The sequence below is a fragment of the Lithobates pipiens genome, unplaced genomic scaffold (assembly GCF_037356315.1).
Source record: "Lithobates pipiens isolate NorthernLeopardFrog02 unplaced genomic scaffold, aLitPip1_a1.2 Scaffold_30, whole genome shotgun sequence".
Lineage (NCBI taxonomy): Eukaryota > Metazoa > Chordata > Amphibia > Anura > Ranidae > Lithobates > Lithobates pipiens.
Genome location: NW_027507791.1, coordinates 124047628 through 124068277, shown reverse-complemented (window position 1 = coordinate 124068277; position 20650 = coordinate 124047628). Strand labels below are relative to the sequence as shown.

The following is a 20650-nucleotide window of genomic DNA, read 5'->3' as shown; positions in this document are numbered from 1 at the left end:
TGGGGACTGCACATGCTACAATAGTGTGACCTGTCAGTGTGTGTGTATGTGCAGGGGACTGCTTGCCTGTGTACCACTGCCGTTGGCCAGATTACTCCTGCTGCTCTGTCTGTCTCAGCCGCCTCAGTGATAAGTCCCTCAGGCTGCAGCACTTACTGAATGAAGGGAGCCGTATAACAGTAATATCCATCCGCTGGAGAGGCACACAGTTAGCAGGAAGAACTTTAGTTTGTGCAGGTATACTGAGAGCAGCATGTAATTGTATCCCTGCACCCAAAAATGGAAAAAAAAGTCCCTCTTCTGCTTTCACCTCCTGGGTGGGCCCCTCTGGTAACCTGATGGGGCCCAGGAAATTAATATATATTCCTTATATACCTTAGTAATCAAGTGGGTGCGGGTTAATATAGTTATTTAGCTTTCTTTTTTATTTTTTTTAGCTAGAAGTTAAAAGCTGCCGGGGCCCCCCCCCCTGCTGGCCAGGCCCGGTACAACAGGGCTGGTTGTACTGCCCTATCAGCGGCCCTGCATCCAAGGCCTGTAGAATGGAGATTTTGTCACCTCAGAAATGCGTTGACATGGTTATTTGCATTTAACCACCTTATCGGTTTAACTTCTTGGTTCTCTTTTTCATCCTCACCACAAATTTTCACTGAGTTGAGGGAAACCCTAGTTTGGAAGCAACATAGCTTCAACACCACTAAAGCTACAGTTCTCCACGTTATCAGGATCAAAGACGTTTCTTGGATCCAGCACCACCCTAGGCTAAAACCTTATACAGTGCCTTGCGAAAGTATTCGCCCCCTTGAACTTTTCAACCTTTTGCCACATTTCAGGCTTCAGAAGTAAAGATATAAAATTTAATTTTTTTTGAAGAATCACCAACAAGTGGGACACAATTGTGAAGTGGAACGAAATCTATTGGATATTTTAAACTTTTTTAGCAAATAAAAAACTGGTGCGTGCAAAATTATTCGGCCCCTTTACTTTCAGTGCAGCAAACTCACTCCAGAAGTTCAGTGAGGATCTCTGAATGATCCAATGTTGTCCTAAATGACTGATGGTGATAAATAGAATCCACCTGTGTGTAATCAAGTCTCTGTATACATGCACTTGCTCTGTGATAGTCTCAGGGTTCTGTTGAAAGCACAGAGAGCATCATGAAGACCAAGGAACACACCAGGCAGGTCCGTAATACTGTTGTGGAGAAGTTTAAAGCTGGATTTGGATAAAAAAAGATTTCCCAAGCTTTAAACATCCCAATGAGCACTGTGCAAGCGATCATTTTGAAATGGAAGGAGTATCAGACCACTGCAAATCTACCAAGACCTGGCTGTCCCTCTAAACTTTCAGCTCAGACAAGGAGAAGACTGATCAGAGATGCAGCCAAGAGGCCCATGATCACTCTGGATGAACTGCAGAGAACTACAGCTGAGGTGGGAGAGTCTGTCCATAGGACAACATTCAGTTGTACACTGCACAAATCTGGCCTTTATGGAAGAGTAGAAAGAAGAAAGCCATTTCTCAAAGATATCCATAAAAAGTCTCGTCTAAAGTTTGCCACAAGCCACCAGGGAGACACACCAAACATGTGGAAGAAGGTGCTCTGGTCAGATGAAACCAAAATCGAACTTTTTGCCCACAATGCAAAACGATATGTTTGGCGTAAAAGCAACACAGCTCATCACCCTCAACACACCATCCCCACGGTCAAACATGGTGGTGGCAGCATCATGGTTTGGGCCTGCTTTTCTTCAGCAGGGACAGAGAAGATGGTTAAAATTGAGGGGAAGATGGATGCAGCCAAATACAGGACCATTCTGGATGAAAACCTGTTGGAGTCTGCAAAAGACCTGAAACTGGGACGGAGATTTATCTTCCAACAAGACAATGATCCCAAACATACAGCAAAATCTACAAAGGAGTGGTTCACAAATAAACGTATCCAGGTGTTAGAATGGCCAAGTCAAAGTCCAGACCTGAATCCAATCGAGAATCTGTGGAAAGAGCTGAAAACTGCTGTTCACAAACGCTCTCCATCCAACCTCACTGAGCTCGAGCTGTTTTGCAAGGAAGAATGGGCAAGAATTTCAGTCTCTCGATGTGCAAAACTGATAGAGACATACCCAAAGCGACTTGCAGCTGTAATCGCAGCAAAAGGTGGCTCTACAAAGTATTAACGCAAGGGGGGCGAATAATTTTGCACGCCCCACTTTTCATTTTTTTATTAGTTAAAAAAGTTTCAAAAATCCAATAGATTTCGTTCCACTTCACAATTGTGTGCCACTTGTTGGTGATTCTTCACAAAATATAAAAATGTTATATCTTTATGTTTGAAGCCTGAAATGTGGCAAAAGGTTGAAAAGTTCAAGGGGGCCGAATACTTTCGCAAGGCACTGTATATAGACTATGGAATACATTATTGTGGATATAGATTGAGATTTATTCCCACATTCTGGAAACATTGTGTCTTGGCTGATTGAGGGATAGTTGTGTGGGCTCTAAACACAGAATTAATTTGTTGTGGTGCCTATATGGCATGGCCACCTTATCAGGTGACTACTTCTGTTATTTTGGACAGAGATCCATCAAAATAAGCTTAGAGGAGTACCGCATACCCTTCTAATACTCTTAGTGCCGGTTCACACAGGAGCGACTTGTCAGGCGACTTAGCCGCCTGACAATTCGTGCTCCGTTCTGTACTATGGAACCGTTCTAATAGGAGCAACTCAAGTCGCTCCAACTTAGAAAAAAGGTTCCTGTACTATTTTTGGGGCGACTTCAGGCGACTTGCATTGACTTCTATACAGAATTCGTTTTGCAAGTCGCCGTGGAAGTCGTGTGCAGGTCGCGTCTGTGAGTCACGCTGCAAGTCGTGCTGCCCCTGTGTGAACCGAGCCTTAGAGATGCCTTTTCTTTTCTATGTGTTTACAAACCAGGGAATTTGACACTGAGTATAAGCTGAAAAGAAACATAAGCAGATGGAGAGCTAGGTGGAAAATGGCATTTCAGAAGCATCTGTAAATCCAAGGATTAGCCAGTTGGTCATTAAAGGCACCAGGTTTGCAGAAGGTACCATGGGGTCCAGCAGGGAAAACACACTATTCCACATACCCAGAAGCAGGGCTGCTGTTAGAAATCACAGGGCCCTGTGCAGCCTACCTGGCAGCCCCCCCCCCCCCCCTCCCCAAATATATCAAAACAACATTTTCACTAAAAATACACTAAAATCATTATTGATGACACAAACATAACAGAGAACCTGTGTGAATTAGCCCTTTTTTCATTTGTTTACTTTTTTTGAAAGTGTTAAAAAAAATTTAAATTATTTAATTTTACTTTTTTTTTAAATCTATTACAATTTTTAATTATTTTTTTCCAATTTGTTATTTTTTTTACAGGACAGGGAAGCCTGCAGGGCAAAAAGTGTGTGTGTGTGACAGGGGGGCACACAGCGGGATCAGAAGCAGGCAGAACAGAGAGGGGGAGCGGTACGGGGGGGAAGTAATTACAGGAACGATGTTCTGTGTCTGTGTCTCTCTCCCTGCAGCTGCTGAAAGCAGGTAGTAATGGGAGAAACAAGCTTACAGCTGCTGCAGAGAGCCACACAGGGCATCCTTCACCCAACCGCACCGATCCCCCCTGCTGTTCAGGCCCCCCTGTGTCCCCAGGCACCCTACAGGAGGACTGGTGGTCCCCCCATTAGCCGCCCTGCTTAAAAGTGTACAAAAACAGCCGTCCCTGGAGCTCATCAAGACTGCCAGCCACCAGAGAGCTAAGTATTCATCTTCCAGTCACAGAAAAGGGAAGCTTGTCTCAGATAAGTAATAAGTTTGCTTTAACCACTTGCCGGCCACCTAACGTACATGTACTGCAGCAATTCGGCTCTCCTGTGCGAAATTATGTACCTGTACGTCATTTCGTGCAGGATCCCAAAGGGGGGGACGTGATTGACACTTTGGGCCCAATTTGGACATTTTCACGTAGGGGTGTCCTAACTTTTTTTGCCAGCAGTTTAGACAATAATTGCTATGTGCTGAGTTAATTTGGGGGGACAGCAAATATACACTGTTATACAAGTTGTACACTCACTACTTTACATTGTAGCAAAGTGTCATTTCTTCAGCATTGTGACATGAAAAGATATAAAAAGAAATTTACAAAAATGTGAGGGGGTGTACTCACTTTTGTGAGAAACTATACGCTTATTGGATTTTTTTTTACCAAACACAGCAGAATACATATTGGCCTAAACTGATGAAGAAATTAGATTTTTTTAAAGTTTATTGGATAGATATTATAGAAGAGAGTAAAAATTGCCAGGTAAAGTAACACAGTCAGGTATCACAAAAAATGGCCTGGTCATTAAGGGGTAAAACCTTCTAGGGCTGAAGTGGTTAAAGTGTGCACACTTTATCAGTATTTAGATCACTTTGATGTAAATAATATTTCAATAAATTTTAATCTAATTTGTCATTATACAGTATATGTACACGGGAACCTAGAGGTTGGGGGCCACTCATTGCACTGCACAATCCAAACAAACAGGCGGCAGAAAAACACAGTAAGCAATGATTTTACATAAAATAGATTACCTAGTCATTATGTAGTGAAAATGAATGGATTATTTTTGGAGAACAAGATATCTTTAATGTCACTTTAAGTAAGTTAAAACCTTTATTTCACATACTTTCTGTTTTCAGCAATTATTATTCCTAACCTATGTTAGAGTTTCCTCCTTTGAAGTTGATTTCTTTCACTGCAAACACGACATCCTTTGCGGAGGTGAAATTTTTCAGAAAGAACTCTGTCTTTGGCAGTTCACTGTTAAAAGAACATGAGACACATTTATTTATTTATTTTAGGTACTCATTAAGTTACGCAGCGCATTACATATACATATACATATACATGCAGCAAAAAAGGTCTGTCATCTTTAATAATCATTAATCGCATCCCATGGACTTCTTGTGTAATCTGCAAAACAAACGTATTACCTGGCTTGCACTACTCCCACGTGAGGCCCATCTGTGCCAATTCCCAGCATGAGAGCCACTTTAGCCACAAAATTCTTCTGCAGGTTGAACCGGCGCTGTCCAATGTTGTTACTGCCATCCATCAGGAAGGCAATTTCAGCTTTACAGTCTAAAGATGGAGAGGGGAACGATAAAACAAGAATAGTAATTACATTCGACAATTGAAAAATCCTGGATGTAAAAGTCCACATAGTATCAGCACACATACTATTCATTATGCCTTACTCATCAGTTACTTTATACCTTTATTTCCAGTTGATTTCTGTGGTGTTTTCTTCTGGCGTCTTGCTGTAAGAATGAGACATGAATGAATCCTGAAATCTGTATTAATTCCATTCATATTCCACATTGAGTAACTTTTGTTTTGTCTATATTGTTTACTGAAAAAAAGGAATGATCTCTAGGAATGATCATCCTGTAACATTTACCCAGTGATGGCAGCCTCTCAATGCAGACTGTGCGGTATAGCCACAAATACACACGTAATCTGAGCAAACCAATTCTAAACCTAACAGTACAACCTCACAGTCGGGTGATTTGTCAAAGAACTGAAGCATCATTAATTTTCAAAGTGAATTTTCACTAATTATAGTGATTGAGGTGAAACAAAGTGAAAATTCGCTTTGCAAAAAAAAAAAAAAAAAAAAAGAGAGAGAAGAAAAATCAATTATAAGCAAGGAATGAAAAAGATTTTTACTTGCTAATGATTGGATGATTGAAGTCAGTACAACTTTACTTGATTCACTAAACTGTGTGAATTTTCTCTTTGCAAATCAAATTTTCACTTAGTTTAGTAAAAGAGGTACTGTTATATTGACTTCAATCATCCAGTCATGCGCAAGCAAAAATCCTGTTTCCTGACAGCTCCATGTCAGTACACACATGGGTCACCCACCCCCACAATGATAGGACATTTAACTCATAACTTTTAGCACCCGAGCCAGCACCACGTTCCTATTTTTTCCTCATCACAGTAATAGAAGGAGCACTCAGTGCCTACCTTACTGGGGTAAACCCCTGGCCGTCCATCCGTGTCTGCCTGGATGCAGTCTACACTGAATGCTTCTAAATGAAACAGGGTGAGGAAACCCCACTGCTGGTCCTCAGGGTCTTTGTTGTGTGGCTGGGTAAATCCTGGATGTGTGGAGGGTTGACATGGCTTTTCCATTGTAGAAGGAACAAGGATCCTGGTTTCAGAGTCGCTGGAATGCACACCCTGCATTTCAGCTAGACAACTTCACTACAGTCTTCTTCTGGATCTGTGTGTATTGCCATTGGACTAGGCTGAATCATGTGACTACAGGTTCACCTAAGACAGAAGCTGCCAAGAGATCAGGTCCGCTTCTAAAAGGCCTGGAAGGAGTTTTTCCTTAGCATTTAGCATGATGTTTACCTGACTGTTATTACAGAATGCCAAATCAAGAGACAACCCATCCAAAAGACCGGAATCCACAAACCTGTCAAATGTTGATACGTTGGGCTTTGCAGCCGGGGGCCTATTTACACCCCAGCAAATGCCAAACTGGGGATGCAAGTTTACCAGTCTACCTTGCCCACAGCCACAGGTAGCAGCAACAGATGCTCTGACAGCAGCGTGGTCTTTTCAGCCTGCATATGCCTTTCCACCAACACCGCTAATCTTCAACTTTCTCAGAAGACTGATAAAGGGGAAAGCTACAGTTCTAGCAGTAATACCCAACTGGCCCAAACGTCTGTGGTTTCCGTTTCTGTGTCTACTAAGTTTGTGGCCACCAAAGACAATTCCAGTAACACTGGGTCTGCTGTCTCAGGTTCCAGTGATTCATCCATCTCCTCAGAGGCTGCGGTTGCAGGCTTGGATTTTGAAAGGCAGAGGCTGATCGAGGCAGGCTGTTCAAATGCTGTATTTGGTACCCTGCAAAAGTTTAGGAAACCAAGCACTAATACAACTTACAACAAAGTGTGGATCAAGTTCCAGGACTTTGCTTCCACCCAAGGCTTCTCTCCTTCCTCTCTAATATTTTGGACTTTCTTCAAAAAGGCATAGATATGAACCTAAGTCTTAATACTCCTAATGCTTCTTCCCTGTCTGCCATCACAGGGATTCAATGGGCCAACAATAGCCTTGTAATTCAATTTTTCAATGTGGTTACTGAGGTTAAAGCCTCCAAGAAAACTTTGCTTTCCTAAGTGGGACCTACCCATGGTCCTGGGCTTCCTGGCTTTGGATAAATTCTCACAAAATATGTCCCTTTGGCATCTACCTTATAAGCAGCCTTTTTGGTCAAAATCTCCTTCACAATGAGAGTCTCAGAGATGGCAGCCCTGGGCTGCAAGGAGCCATTCACAACCTTTTATGTGGATAGAGTGGTCCTAGTTCCACTGCTAGGATTCATGCCGAAGATGCCTGCTGTATTCCATCTAACCAGGAAATCGTTCTGCCGACATTCTTCTTGGTCCGAGATAGCCAACTCGGTCATCTTGATATCAGGACAACCTGAAACTCCTATAGAGGTCACATCCTCCCTAAGTTCTTCAGTTCACCTCTTTCTGTTTCCAACAGGATCAAGCAAGGGCTCAAAGCATTCAGCAGGCTAACCACTTCCTGAATAGTTTAAGTTATAACCTTGGCCTATAAGGAGAAGAGGTTGGTATTGCTTGATGACATCAGGGAGCATGCTACTTGCAGTATTTCTACATACTGGGCAGCAGCGAACAGTTTGTCTATGGAAACTACCTGCAAGGTGGCCACTTGGTCATCAAGACATACCTCCCTTACTCACTATTGTATTTAGCCAGCTGCTTTAACTATGGTGGAGTTGGGTGCAGAGTCATTGGCTCTGTGTCACATTGATTAAAATTGTTCTGCACAGGGTGGGTGACATCCGGGAGGCAGAGGGGTGGATTGCCACTTGCAGAAGGGCCCATGACCGCTTCACTGCGATTTGGCAGCCCTGGCTAGTGTATATATCGAACCCTGGACACATTTCATCCAGTTTGGATGTGGCCCTCCTGGAACTGGCGGAGCCATCCCTAAGGGGACGCCCCCAGGGCTTACAGATGGGGACCAGGAGCTGAGGAGACTCCAACGCTCAATTTAACATTTCATTAATCAGGGGCGAGGAGACAGGATGCTATTCTCTCTTTTCACTCACCCCCTTGATCATCCTACATGTATGGAGAGGTTGACGGGGCTCGGAGAGGAGGCGGGGTCGGAAGAGAGGCTTCAGGTATGCTCTAAACCACTTTACTTTTCCCTTCTTTTTCTCACTTAACTACTTTCTAATACTTTATGACTTGAATAGTTATGGCTGCCTACGGGCAGATGGTTGATATGTTGAGTGCCAGGTGACGGGTGAGGAATGGAGGACTTGGGTGGCCCAACAAAAATTTGGCGACCTGACGCCATGGGACAACCTGACTTGAACAGGGAAATGGCACTTTGGTGCCGCTATTATGCAGGACTGCCCCCCTTCCCCCAGCACGCGGTCGTCTAGGAAGCCGTCGGCCCCACGTGAGTTACCTTGAACGTTAAAGCTGACCAAGCGTATCACGCGTGAGAACCTCTTACAAGAGGACAGACCAGTCCTATACTGCACGAACTAGATTGCGGACTGGGATTACTCAGCCCAACAATCAGTTGACCTACCGTGCTGACCCGTCACCTGGTAAATACTCTCTTAGTAACCTAATCAGTACGAAGTTAATTTATGACTGTTGACTATTCATGTTCTTGTTCCCACTACAAGTGAAAAACGAAAAAGGAACGACTGGAGTATTATGTATCAGCATTACCTACAGCAAATGTTTATCCTCTCTGTTCATTTTCATTTTTTTTGTTCATTCTTTTACTGTATATCAAGCTGTAATACCCTATCTCCTATAAATAAAAATTGTTTAAAAAAAAAAAAAAAAAAAATTGTTCTGCAAGTATACCCACCCTGTATCTTCTCTAGTTATTTCCCATGTGTGTGCTGACATGGAGCTGCCCGCCCATTCGGAGTGCTAGTTACAAAATGTGGCGCTGGCTCAGGTGCTAAAATGTATGAGTTAAATGTCCAATCATGGCCCGTACCCATGTGTGTGCTGACATGGAGCCAGTCAGGAAAAGAAAATTGCGGTATTTGATATTCAATTTTCTTTTTTTTTTTTTTCATTTCTCTTGTACATGATTGGGTATTATTTCAAAGTAAATGTATACTTTGTTTAACACAATTCATTCATTATTTAAAAATGGCACAGGTAAAGCAGCTGTTTGTCTTAGGCTGCTTTCACACTGGGGCGGTATTCAGGCGTTACAGCGCTAAAAATAGCGCCTGTGTAACGCCTGAAAAAAACCGGCCCCTTTAACTCCAGTGTGAAAGCCGGAGGGCTTTCACACTGGAGCGATGCGCTGGCAGGACGGTGAAAAAAGTCCTGCTAGCCGCATCTTTGCAGCGGTGAAGGAGCGGTGTATTCACCGCTCCTATACCGCTCGTACCCATTGAAATCAATGGGACACTGCGGCAATACCGCCGGCAAAGCGCCGCTGCAGCGGCGCTTTGCGGGCGGGTTTAACCCCTTTTCGGCCGCTAGCGGGGGTCAAAACCACCCCGCTAGCGCCCGCACACCGCCGCTAAAACGACGGTAAAGCGCCGCTAAAAATAGCGGCGCTTTACCGCCGACGCTGCTCCCGCCCCAGTGTGAAAGCAGCCTTAGTGATACTTCAAAATGGAACCAAACTCAGTAGTACTGTCAGGTCCCAGAAGCTTCTGATGCGGGAACTGATGTTCTGAGGTGATGCATGTAGCCCAGGAGCTGAAAGTTTTGGATCCTGCTACAAATACGCCATAGGTGCACTTGTAAGCAGATCACTGTAAACACAAAGTTGGAAGGGATACCTAAAGTGGGACCATTATCTGAGTATGCGGTTGTCTGCTTAATTTAAGCAATTTGGTGTGAATAAATAATAATAAAAAAATAACTAGTTAATTGATACAGTAATATGTGGTGTACTGCCCCTCGGTTAGCTAGCTAGAGAGTTTCTCTCCCCCCTCCCGTCACGAGCCCTTATTTGTGGTTATGTCAACTCCGGATCCGGGGGGGGGGGGGGGGGGAGGGGCGACTTTATTATTGTATAAATATATGATTGTTTTTTAGTTTTGATGACTAAGCACTTACTTTTTATTTTACTGAGGTTTTGATATTTAAATTTAATGTATAGTAGTTTATTTTCAAACCAAAACAAAGTGCCACGGCGAAAATTATTTTGCCAAAACATGCAAAGTTTATTCATTTACTAATAGTTTAAGTGGTCGTCTTTGGGGATAATGTTGTTTGCTGGTAATAGTGCGGCCTGCATTCCCCTGTGATGTTACCACACTTTCTCTGAATGCAGAGGCTGAGACATAGCTGTTGCAGCTCTGTCCATTGTCTCACAGCAGCAATAGATCTCTGATTGCAGCTGCATGGATGGTCTTGATCAAGTCTCCACTGGTCATATCCCCGCTAAGAAATAAAATATGCAAAAAATAAATATATATACAGTATAATTTAAATGTACGGTATGTAAACCATTTTTTTCCCTGCGTGTGTCGCTATGTAGCATCAAAAAGGGAATAAAGCTTTCCTTAAAATAAAAACTTTCACTTTGCACTTTCATTCTACTACGGTACTTTATATAAAAGTTGCACTAATGTAGTATCATATTCATCAGCAGACTTTGTTGATTATATTTTGGGGTTAAGATATGGGGATGTACCTGCCACTACAAGCTGACCAAGAGTAGTAACAGCAACATCACTACCCCTGTCAGCTGATTCGGGAGAGCAGGGTTTGCCTACTCACCCTTTTCTCCTCCCAGCAATGAATGTGGGTAGGGGGCAAGTAAGCAAACTCTGTAAAGTCCCATTCTGACAGTCAGGTGAGTCCCAAAGCCATCGTCCTATACCCCTGCTACAGTGGCATCTCTCTCCACCAGCTGCTTGGCAGAAGTGTTAAAAGCCAGCTTGCCCTAGGTAGTGATGGACGAACTTCCGACGGGACGTTTCGCGAACGCGAAACGCGAACGGACACAAACGTTCGCGAAAACGACCGTTCGCCGCGGGCTCCATTGACTTCAATGGGAGGCGAATTTCGCAAACCTTTAGGTCGAATTTGCGGCCACGGGGTAATTATTAGGGGGTAGCACGTAGTCCCACCACCTGGACAATAGCATAATACATGTATGAGGTGAATTTGGGATCGATAACTACAAGCATTTTTTTTTTATTTGGGAAATTGTTCTGACAATTCAGGACTATGGAGCTAATGAAGGCAATGGAGGAGAGGGAAGGTCAGGGACCAGGGTAGGCAAACAAGAGGGTGCAGGAGATACAGAGCACTGACAGCAGCACCGTAATACAGAGCACTGACATCAGCACCGTGACATACAGCGCTGACAGCAGCTCCGTGACATACAGCGCTGACAGCAGCTCCGTGACATACAGCGCTGACAGCAGCTCCGTGACATACAGCGCTGACAGCAGCTCCGTGACATACAGCGCTGACAGCAGCTCCGTGACATACAGCGCTGACAGCAGCACCGTGACATACAGCGCTGACAGCAGCTCCGTGACATACAGCGCTGACAGCAGCTCCGTGACATACAGCGCTGACAGCAGCTCCGTGACATACAGCACTGACAGCAGCTCCGTGACATACAGCGCTGACAGCAGCTCCGTGACATACAGCGCTGACAGCAGCACCGTGACATACAGCGCTGACAGCAGCTCCGTGACATACAGCGCTGACAGCAGCTCCGTGACATACAGCGCTGACAGCAGCTCCGTGACATACAGCGCTGACAGCAGCTCCGTGACATACAGCGCTGACAGCAGCTCCGTGACATACAGCGCTGACAGCAGCTCCGTGACATACAGCGCTGACAGCAGCTCCGTGACATACAGCGCTGACAGCAGCTCCGTGACATACAGCGCTGACAGCAGCTCCGTGACATACAGCGCTGACAGCAGCACCGTAAGCAGCCCCAGGAGGAAGTCAGCACAGCACAGGGATGGTGTGATCCCCTCATAATAAGAACCCCCAGGAGGAAGTCAGCACAGCACAGGGATGGTGGGAGCCCCTCATAATAAGAACACCCAGGAGGAAGTCAGCACAGCACAGGGATGGTGGGAACCCCTCATAATAAGCAGCCCCAGTAGAAATATGACACCGCTCAACCTCTTCAAAGAGGAGGGTAGGGGCATATAGTACGGTGTGCTTTTTTGGGTCAGGGAAGTGAGCCAAATGAATTAAGAAGGTCTGTGTGCTTGATTCCAAAAATTGTTTATAGACATATACATGGTCTACTGATCACATGTGTTGAATTCCTCCGAGATCCATGCCTCATTCATTTTTAGAAATGTGAGGTAGTTAACACTGTGGTGAGCTAGGCGAGTACGCTTATCGGTCACAATCCCCCCTGCTGCGCTGAACGTCCTTTCGGACAGGACACTGGATGAGGGGCAAGCCAACAGTTCGATTGCAAATTGGGCAAGCTCTGGCCAGAGGTCAAGCCTGCCCACCCAGTAGTCTAGGGGTTCATCACTCCTCAGAGCGTCCACATCGGCCGTTAACCCAATGTAGTCGGACACCTGACGGTCTAGGCGTTCCCTGATGCTGGATCCGGATGACACCTGTCGATGGGTCGGCTGAAAGAATGACCTCATATCCGAAGTCACCAACACATCTTCAAACCGGCCTCTTCTTGCAGGCGCTGTTGGATTGGTACCCGCAAATCCTTCTCTGGGAGTGGGAATTGCTCCTCTGCCAGCGCACGCAAAAGCAGAATGCAGCATTTCTCGAAGCAAGGCCTGGAAGTGCTGCATTCTGACAGCCCTCTGCGACGGCGGTAACATTTCCGCCATTTTGTGTTTGTACCGGGGGTCTAAGTACGTTGCCACCCAGTACTGGTCCTTGACCCTCATGCTTTTTATACGGGGGTCCCTATTAAAACACTGGAGCATGAAGGCCCCCATTTGCACTAAAGTGGAAGCGGTGTGGTGGCCTGGCTCCTGCTCATCATCCAGGATAATGTCGTCCTCTTCATTCTCCTCTCCCCATCCTCGCACAACAGGGATCCCAGAAAGGTTTAAAGCATGCTCTTCTTGCTCCTGCTCATCCGCCCCGGCACCATCCTCCTCTGACTCCTCATCAGACTCCTGTTGTTGACTTGTCTCAGATAGAGTAGCCCCCCCTGGGAATTCATCCAGCATTGCGACTTCCTCATCTTCCCGCTCCTGCTCCTCCACAGCCTGATCAATGACACGACGCAATGCACGCTCCAGAAAGAAGGCATAAGGTACCATGTCACTGATGGCGCCATGGCTGCGACTGACCAGTTTGGTGATCTCCTCAAATGGCCGCAGAAGTCTGCATGTGTCGCGCATGAGCAGCCACTGGCGCGGTGAAAAAAAACCCAGCTCCCCAGAACCGTTTCTTTCGCAGAGTTCATACAGGTAGACGTTAACTGCACGTTTCTGCTGGAGCAGCCTATCAAGCATATAGAAGGTTGAGTTCCATCGCGTCGGGCAATCGCAAATAAGACGTCTGACCGGCAGATGGTGTCGCCGCTGAATGTCAGCAAGGCGAGCCATGGCCGTGTAAGATCTTCTGAAATGGGCCGAGATTTTCCTTGCCTGCCGCAAGATGTCCTGGACCCCAGGGTATTTGACAAGGAATCGCTGCACGACCAAGTTTAAGACGTGTGCCATGCACGGCACGTGCGTGATTTTGCCCTGTTTCAATGCGCTAAGCAGATTGGCACCGTTGTCACACACCACTTTACCAACTGTCAAATTGAGCGGTGTTAGCCACTCATCTGCCTGTGAACGCAAAGCTGAAAGGAGTGCCGGGCCAGTGTGGCTCTTTGCTTCCAGGCACAACAGACGCAGCACGGCATGGCAACGTCTCACCTGGCATGTGGAATAGGTTCTGGGGAGCTTGGGCGGTGCAGTGGAAGAGACGCTAGCAGCGGAAAAGGAGGAGGCAGCTGAGGAGGAGAGGGAGGAGGATGGAGTAGGAGGAGGAGAAGAAGAGTCAGGCCTGCATGCAATCCGTGGCGGTAAAACCAAATCTACACGGGTGCCACGGGTTACATGCTTGACGGCCGTCAGAAGGTTCACCCAGTGGGCAGTAAAACTGATATACCTTCCCTGCCCGTGTTTGCTAGACCACGTGTCTGTGGTCAGATGTATCTTGGCACCGACACTGTGTGCCAGAGATACATTCACTTGCCGCTGAACATGGCCATATAGCTCTGGGATGCCCTTCTCTGAGAAATACTTCCTTCCTGGGACCTTCCATTGTGGTGTTCCAATGGCCACAAATTTGCGAAAGGCCTCCGAGTCCACCAGTTTATATGGCAGTAGTTGGCGGGCTATGAGTTCTGACAAGCCAGCCGCCAACCGTTGGGCAAGAGGGTTATCCGGCGTCATCATTTTTTTACGCTCAAACATTAGGCCCACGGAAGCCTGCCTTTTTGCAGAAAAATGTGAGCTTGGCGTGATGGAAGGTGGAGTGGAGGACAATTGTGAGGAGAGAGGAGAAGGAGAAGTAGAAGACGAGGCTGGACGGTGAGAGCCTGCAGTGTGGCTTTGTGTGTTCCGTTGCTCCCACTGGGCTCGGTGATGGCTGCTCATGTGCCTTCTTAAGGCGGTCGTCCCTAGGTGAGTATTGGGCTTACCGCGACTAACGCGTTGACTGCAAAGATTGCAGATGGCAACGCTATTGTCAGCAGCGGACACGTTAAAAAAAGCCCACACTGCGGAGCCATGTGCCGGTGTCCTGGGAGCGCCAGATGTGACCGTACATGGTCGATGACTCGCTCCTGATACATTTGCAGTCTGCTTTGTCCCTGCTGTGCAATGTAAGTCATTGCTGCTTCTCCTCCCTATCTGCTGGTCCATATCTCCCTCTGAACTCCCCTCCTCTTCCTCTCTTGTGGGCACCCACGTGACATCACTAGACACGTCATCATCAACGTCACCTTCCCCACCGCTATAAGTAGAGTAGGCAGCAACACCGGGGACCAACCTCCTCCTTGGGCTGATCTGGGTACTGGCGTCAGACTGCTGAGTAGCGCTTGTTGCTACCTCCTCTTCCTGATCCAATACCAAGAGTGGCTGCGCATCAGAAATGTCCTCTTGATATGGATCGGAAAATAATTCCAGTGACTCAAGCGGAAGGTATGTGGTGGTGGTGGTGGTGGTCGTGTTGTTGGTGGTAGTGTCTTTGGGGGTGCACATAGCAGAGAGTGAAGAAGAGGGTGCAGATCGAGAGGATGAGGAGGGTGCAGAAGAGTAAGGCTGAGCGAGCCACTCAACCAAGTCTGGTGCATCCTTTAAAGTAATTGAACGCACCTTCTGCAACTTCCCACTTTGGCTCAAGCCTGTTGCTCCTGCCCTACCCCTACCACCCCTGCGGAAGGGCCTGCCTCTTCCTCTGCATGTCATTTTTTAAATGACCCTGTGACAAAACTCTTAGTCCCTATACCGCTGAAGGACTGCTGCAGTATAGGTGAGCGGTCAGCAGTGGTGCACGTCAACCCTATCTATTGTGGACCGATAGCGGTCCTTACAGAACAGCAGACTGTACCGCACTCAAGCCTATGTACCGTAGCACCCTATACCAAGTTACCAGTCCTTATAAGAACTTTTGTGGACCAAGCAGGTTGTGTATTAGTGTTTAGCAGACTGTACGTCAGTCCCTATACCGCTGAAGGACTGCTGCAGTATAGGGCAGCGGTCAGCAGTGGTGCACGTCAACCCTATCTATTGTGGACCGATAGCGGTCCTTACAGAACAGCAGACTGTACCGCACTCAAGCCTATGTACCGTAGCACCCTATACCAAGTTACCAGTCCTTATAAGAACTTTTGTGGAACAAGCAGGTTGTGTGTTAGTGATTAGCAGACTGTACGTCAGTCCCTATACCGCTGAAGGACTGCTGCAGTATAGGTGAGCGGTCAGCAGTGGTGCACGTCAACCCTATCTATTGTGGACCGATAGCGGTCCTTACAGAACAGCAGACTGTACCGCACTCAAGCCTATGTACCGTAGCACCCTATACCAAGTTACCAGTCCTTATAAGAACTTTTGTGGACCAAGCAGGTTGTGTATTAGTGTTTAGCAGACTGTACGTCAGTCCCTATACCGCTGAAGGACTGCTGCAGTATAGGGCAGCGGTCAGCAGTGGTGCACGTCAACCCTATCTATTGTGGACCGATAGCGGTCCTTACAGAACAGCAGACTGTACCGCACTCAAGCCTATGTACCGTAGCACCCTATACCAAGTTACCAGTCCTTATAAGAACTTTTGTGGACCAAGCAGGTTGTGTATTAGTGTTTAGCAGACTGTACGTCAGTCCCTATACCGCTGAAGGACTGCTGCAGTATAGGGCAGCGGTCAGCAGTGGTGCACGTCAACCCTATCTATTGTGGACCGATAGCGGTCCTTACAGAACAGCAGACTGTACCGCACTCAAGCCTATGTACCGTAGCACCCTATACCAAGTTACCAGTCCTTATAAGAACTTTTGTGGAACAAGCAGGTTGTGTGTTAGTGATTAGCAGACTGTACGTCAGTCCCTATACCGCTGAAGGACTGCTGCAGTATAGGTGAGCGGTCAGCAGTGGTGCACGTCAACCCTATCTATTGTGGACCGATAGCGGTCCTTACAGAACAGCAGACTGTACCGCACTCAAGCCTATGTACCGTAGCACCCTATACCAAGTTACCAGTCCTTATAAGAACTTTTGTGGACCAAGCAGGTTGTGTATTAGTGTTTAGCAGACTGTACGTCAGTCCCTATACCGCTGAAGGACTGCTGCAGTATAGGGCAGCGGTCAGCAGTGGTGCACGTCAACCCTATCTATTGTGGACCGATAGCGGTCCTTACAGAACAGCAGACTGTACCGCACTCAAGCCTATGTACCGTAGCACCCTATACCAAGTTACCAGTCCTTATAAGAACTTTTGTGGACCAAGCAGGTTGTGTGTTAGTGTTTAGCAGACTGTACGTCAGTCCCTATACCGCTGAAGGACTGCTGCAGTATAGGGCAGCGGTCAGCAGTGGTGCACGTCAACCCTATCTATTGTGGACCGATAGCGGTCCTTACAGAACAGCAGACTGTACCGCACTCAAGCCTATGTACCGTAGCACCCTATACCAAGTTACCAGTCCTTATAAGAACTTTTGTGGAACAAGCAGGTTGTGTGTTAGTGATTAGCAGACTGTACGTCAGTCCCTATACCGCTGAAGGACTGCTGCAGTATAGGTGAGCGGTCAGCAGTGGTGCACGTCAACCCTATCTATTGTGGACCGATAGCGGTCCTTACAGAACAGCAGACTGTACCGCACTCAAGCCTATGTACCGTAGCACCCTATACCAAGTTACCAGTCCTTATAAGAACTTTTGTGGACCAAGCAGGTTGTGTATTAGTGTTTAGCAGACTGTACGTCAGTCCCTATACCGCTGAAGGACTGCTGCAGTATAGGGCAGCGGTCAGCAGTGGTGCACGTCAACCCTATCTATTGTGGACCGATAGCGGTCCTTACAGAACAGCAGACTGTACCGCACTCAAGCCTATGTACCGTAGCACCCTATACCAAGTTACCAGTCCTTATAAGAACTTTTGTGGACCAAGCAGGTTGTGTATTAGTGTTTAGCAGACTGTACGTCAGTCCCTATACCGCTGAAGGACTGCTGCAGTATAGGGCAGCGGTCAGCAGTGGTGCACGTCAACCCTATCTATTGTGGACCGATAGCGGTCCTTACAGAACAGCAGACTGTACCGCACTCAAGCCTATGTACCGTAGCACCCTATACCAAGTTACCAGTCCTTATAAGAACTTTTGTGGACCAAGCAGGTTGTGTGTTAGTGTTTAGCAGACTGTACGTCAGTCCCTATACCGCTGAAGGACTGCTGCAGTATAGGGCAGCGGTCAGCAGTGGTGCACGTCAACCCTATCTATTGTGGACCGATAGCGGTCCTTACAGAACAGCAGACTGTACCGCACTCAAGCCTATGTACCGTAGCACCCTATACCAAGTTACCAGTCCTTATAAGAACTTTTGTGGAACAAGCAGGTTGTGTGTTAGTGATTAGCAGACTGTACGTCAGTCCCTATACCGCTGAAGGACTGCTGCAGTATAGGTGAGCGGTCAGCAGTGGTGCACGTCAACCCTATCTATTGTGGACCGATAGCGGTCCTTACAGAACAGCAGACTGTACCGCACTCAAGCCTATGTACCGTAGCACCCTATACCAAGTTACCAGTCCTTATAAGAACTTTTGTGGACCAAGCAGGTTGTGTATTAGTGTTTAGCAGACTGTACGTCAGTCCCTATACCGCTGAAGGACTGCTGCAGTATAGGGCAGCGGTCAGCAGTGGTGCACGTCAACCCTATCTATTGTGGACCGATAGCGGTCCTTACAGAACAGCAGACTGTACCGCACTCAAGCCTATGTACCGTAGCACCCTATACCAAGTTACCAGTCCTTATAAGAACTTTTGTGGACCAAGCAGGTTGTGTATTAGTGTTTAGCAGACTGTACGTCAGTCCCTATACCGCTGAAGGACTGCTGCAGTATAGGGCAGCGGTCAGCAGTGGTGCACGTCAACCCTATCTATTGTGGACCGATAGCGGTCCTTACAGAACAGCAGACTGTACCGCACTCAAGCCTATGTACCGTAGCACCCTATACCAAGTTACCAGTCCTTATAAGAACTTTTGTGGAACAAGCAGGTTGTGTGTTAGTGATTAGCAGACTGTACGTCAGTCCCTATACCGCTGAAGGACTGCTGCAGTATAGGTGAGCGGTCAGCAGTGGTGCACGTCAACCCTATCTATTGTGGACCGATAGCGGTCCTTACAGAACAGCAGACTGTACCGCACTCAAGCCTATGTACCGTAGCACCCTATACCAAGTTACCAGTCCTTATAAGAACTTTTGTGGACCAAGCAGGTTGTGTATTAGTGTTTAGCAGACTGTACGTCAGTCCCTATACCGCTGAAGGACTGCTGCAGTATAGGGCAGCGGTCAGCAGTGGTGCACGTCAACCCTATCTATTGTGGACCGATAGCGGTCCTTACAGAACAGCAGACTGTACCGCACTCAAGCCTATGTACCGTAGCACCCTATACCAAGTTACCAGTCCTTATAAGAACTTTTGTGGACCAAGCAGGTTGTGTGTTAGTGTTTAGCAGACTGTACGTCAGTCCCTATACCGCTGAAGGACTGCTGCAGTATAGGGCAGCGGTCAGCAGTGGTGCACGTCAACCCTATCTATTGTGGACCGATAGCGGTCCTTACAGAACAGCAGACTGTACCGCACTCAAGCCTATGTACCGTAGCACCCTATACCAAGTTACCAGTCCTTATAAGAACTTTTGTGGAACAAGCAGGTTGTGTGTTAGTGATTAGCAGACTGTACGTCAGTCCCTATACCGCTGAAGGACTGCTGCAGTATAGGTGAGCGGTCAGCAGTGGTGCACGTCAACCCTATCTATTGTGGACCGATAGCGGTCCTTACAGAACAGCAGACTGTACCGCACTCAAGCCTATGTACCGTAGCACCCTATACCAAGTTACCAGTCCTTATAAGAACTTTTGTGGACCAAGCAGGTTGTGTATTAGTGTTTAGCAGACTGTACGTCAGTCCCTATACCGCTGAAGGACTGCTGCAGTATAGGGCAGCGGTCAGCAGTGGTGCACGTCAACCCTATCTATTGTGGACCGATAGCGGTCCTTACAGAACAGCAGACTGTACCGCACTCAAGCCTATGTACCGTAGCACCCTATACCAAGTTACCAGTCCTTATAAGAACTTTTGTGGACCAAGCAGGTTGTGTATTAGTGTTTAGCAGACTGTACGTCAGTCCCTATACCGCTGAAGGACTGCTGCAGTATAGGGCAGCGGTCAGCAGTGGTGCACGTCAACCCTATCTATTGTGGACCGATAGCGGTCCTTACAGAACAGCAGACTGTACCGCACTCAAGCCTATGTACCGTAGCACCCTATACCAAGTTACCAGTCCTTATAAGAACTTTTGTGGAACAAGCAGGTTGTGTGTTAGTGATTAGCAGACTGTACGTCAGTCCCTATACCGCTGAAGGACTGCTGCAGTATAGGGCAGCGGTCAGCAGTGGTGCACGTCAACCCTATCTATTGTGGACCGATAGCGGTCCTTACAGAACAGCAGACTGTACCGCACTCAAGCCTATGTACCGTAGCACCCTATACCAAGTTACCAGTCCTTATAAGAACTTTTGTGGAACAAGTGAGTTGTGAATGTTTAGCAGACTGCAGCAGAAGGGCAGCAGTCAAGTATAATATCCTTTCTATATTTGGAAGAAAGAATATTATACATGTACAAGCCTATTACTGTACCACTGATACCAGTCCTGAAAAGAACCTTTGTGGAACTAATAATAACAGCAAGTCTTTAAAATTACCCTCACTGCCTGACAACACTGCTTCCTTCCTGTCCCTATACAAATTGGCAAAAAAAGAGAACGATTAGTGGTTACTGGAACAGCTCTTTTGTGGACCTTGATAGTAACAGCTAATGATGATGATGATGATGATGATGATGAAAGACTAATCTGGCTGT

At 46.9% G+C, this 20650-nt stretch overlaps 1 protein-coding gene across 1 annotated transcript in view; it reads right to left on the bottom strand.

The window, feature by feature from the left end:
* COCH (cochlin) overlaps positions 1–20650 on the bottom strand; it is a 145676-nt gene that overhangs the window by 25745 nt on the left and 99281 nt on the right. Inside the window, exons 7-9 of the mRNA XM_077464797.1 lie at positions 5277–5321; positions 4995–5142; positions 4718–4821 (exon numbers count right to left, since the gene is read on the bottom strand). Of these exons, the coding sequence (XP_077320923.1) occupies positions 4718–4821; positions 4995–5142; positions 5277–5321 (297 nt within the window). The remainder of the gene's footprint in view (positions 1–4717; positions 4822–4994; positions 5143–5276; positions 5322–20650) is intronic.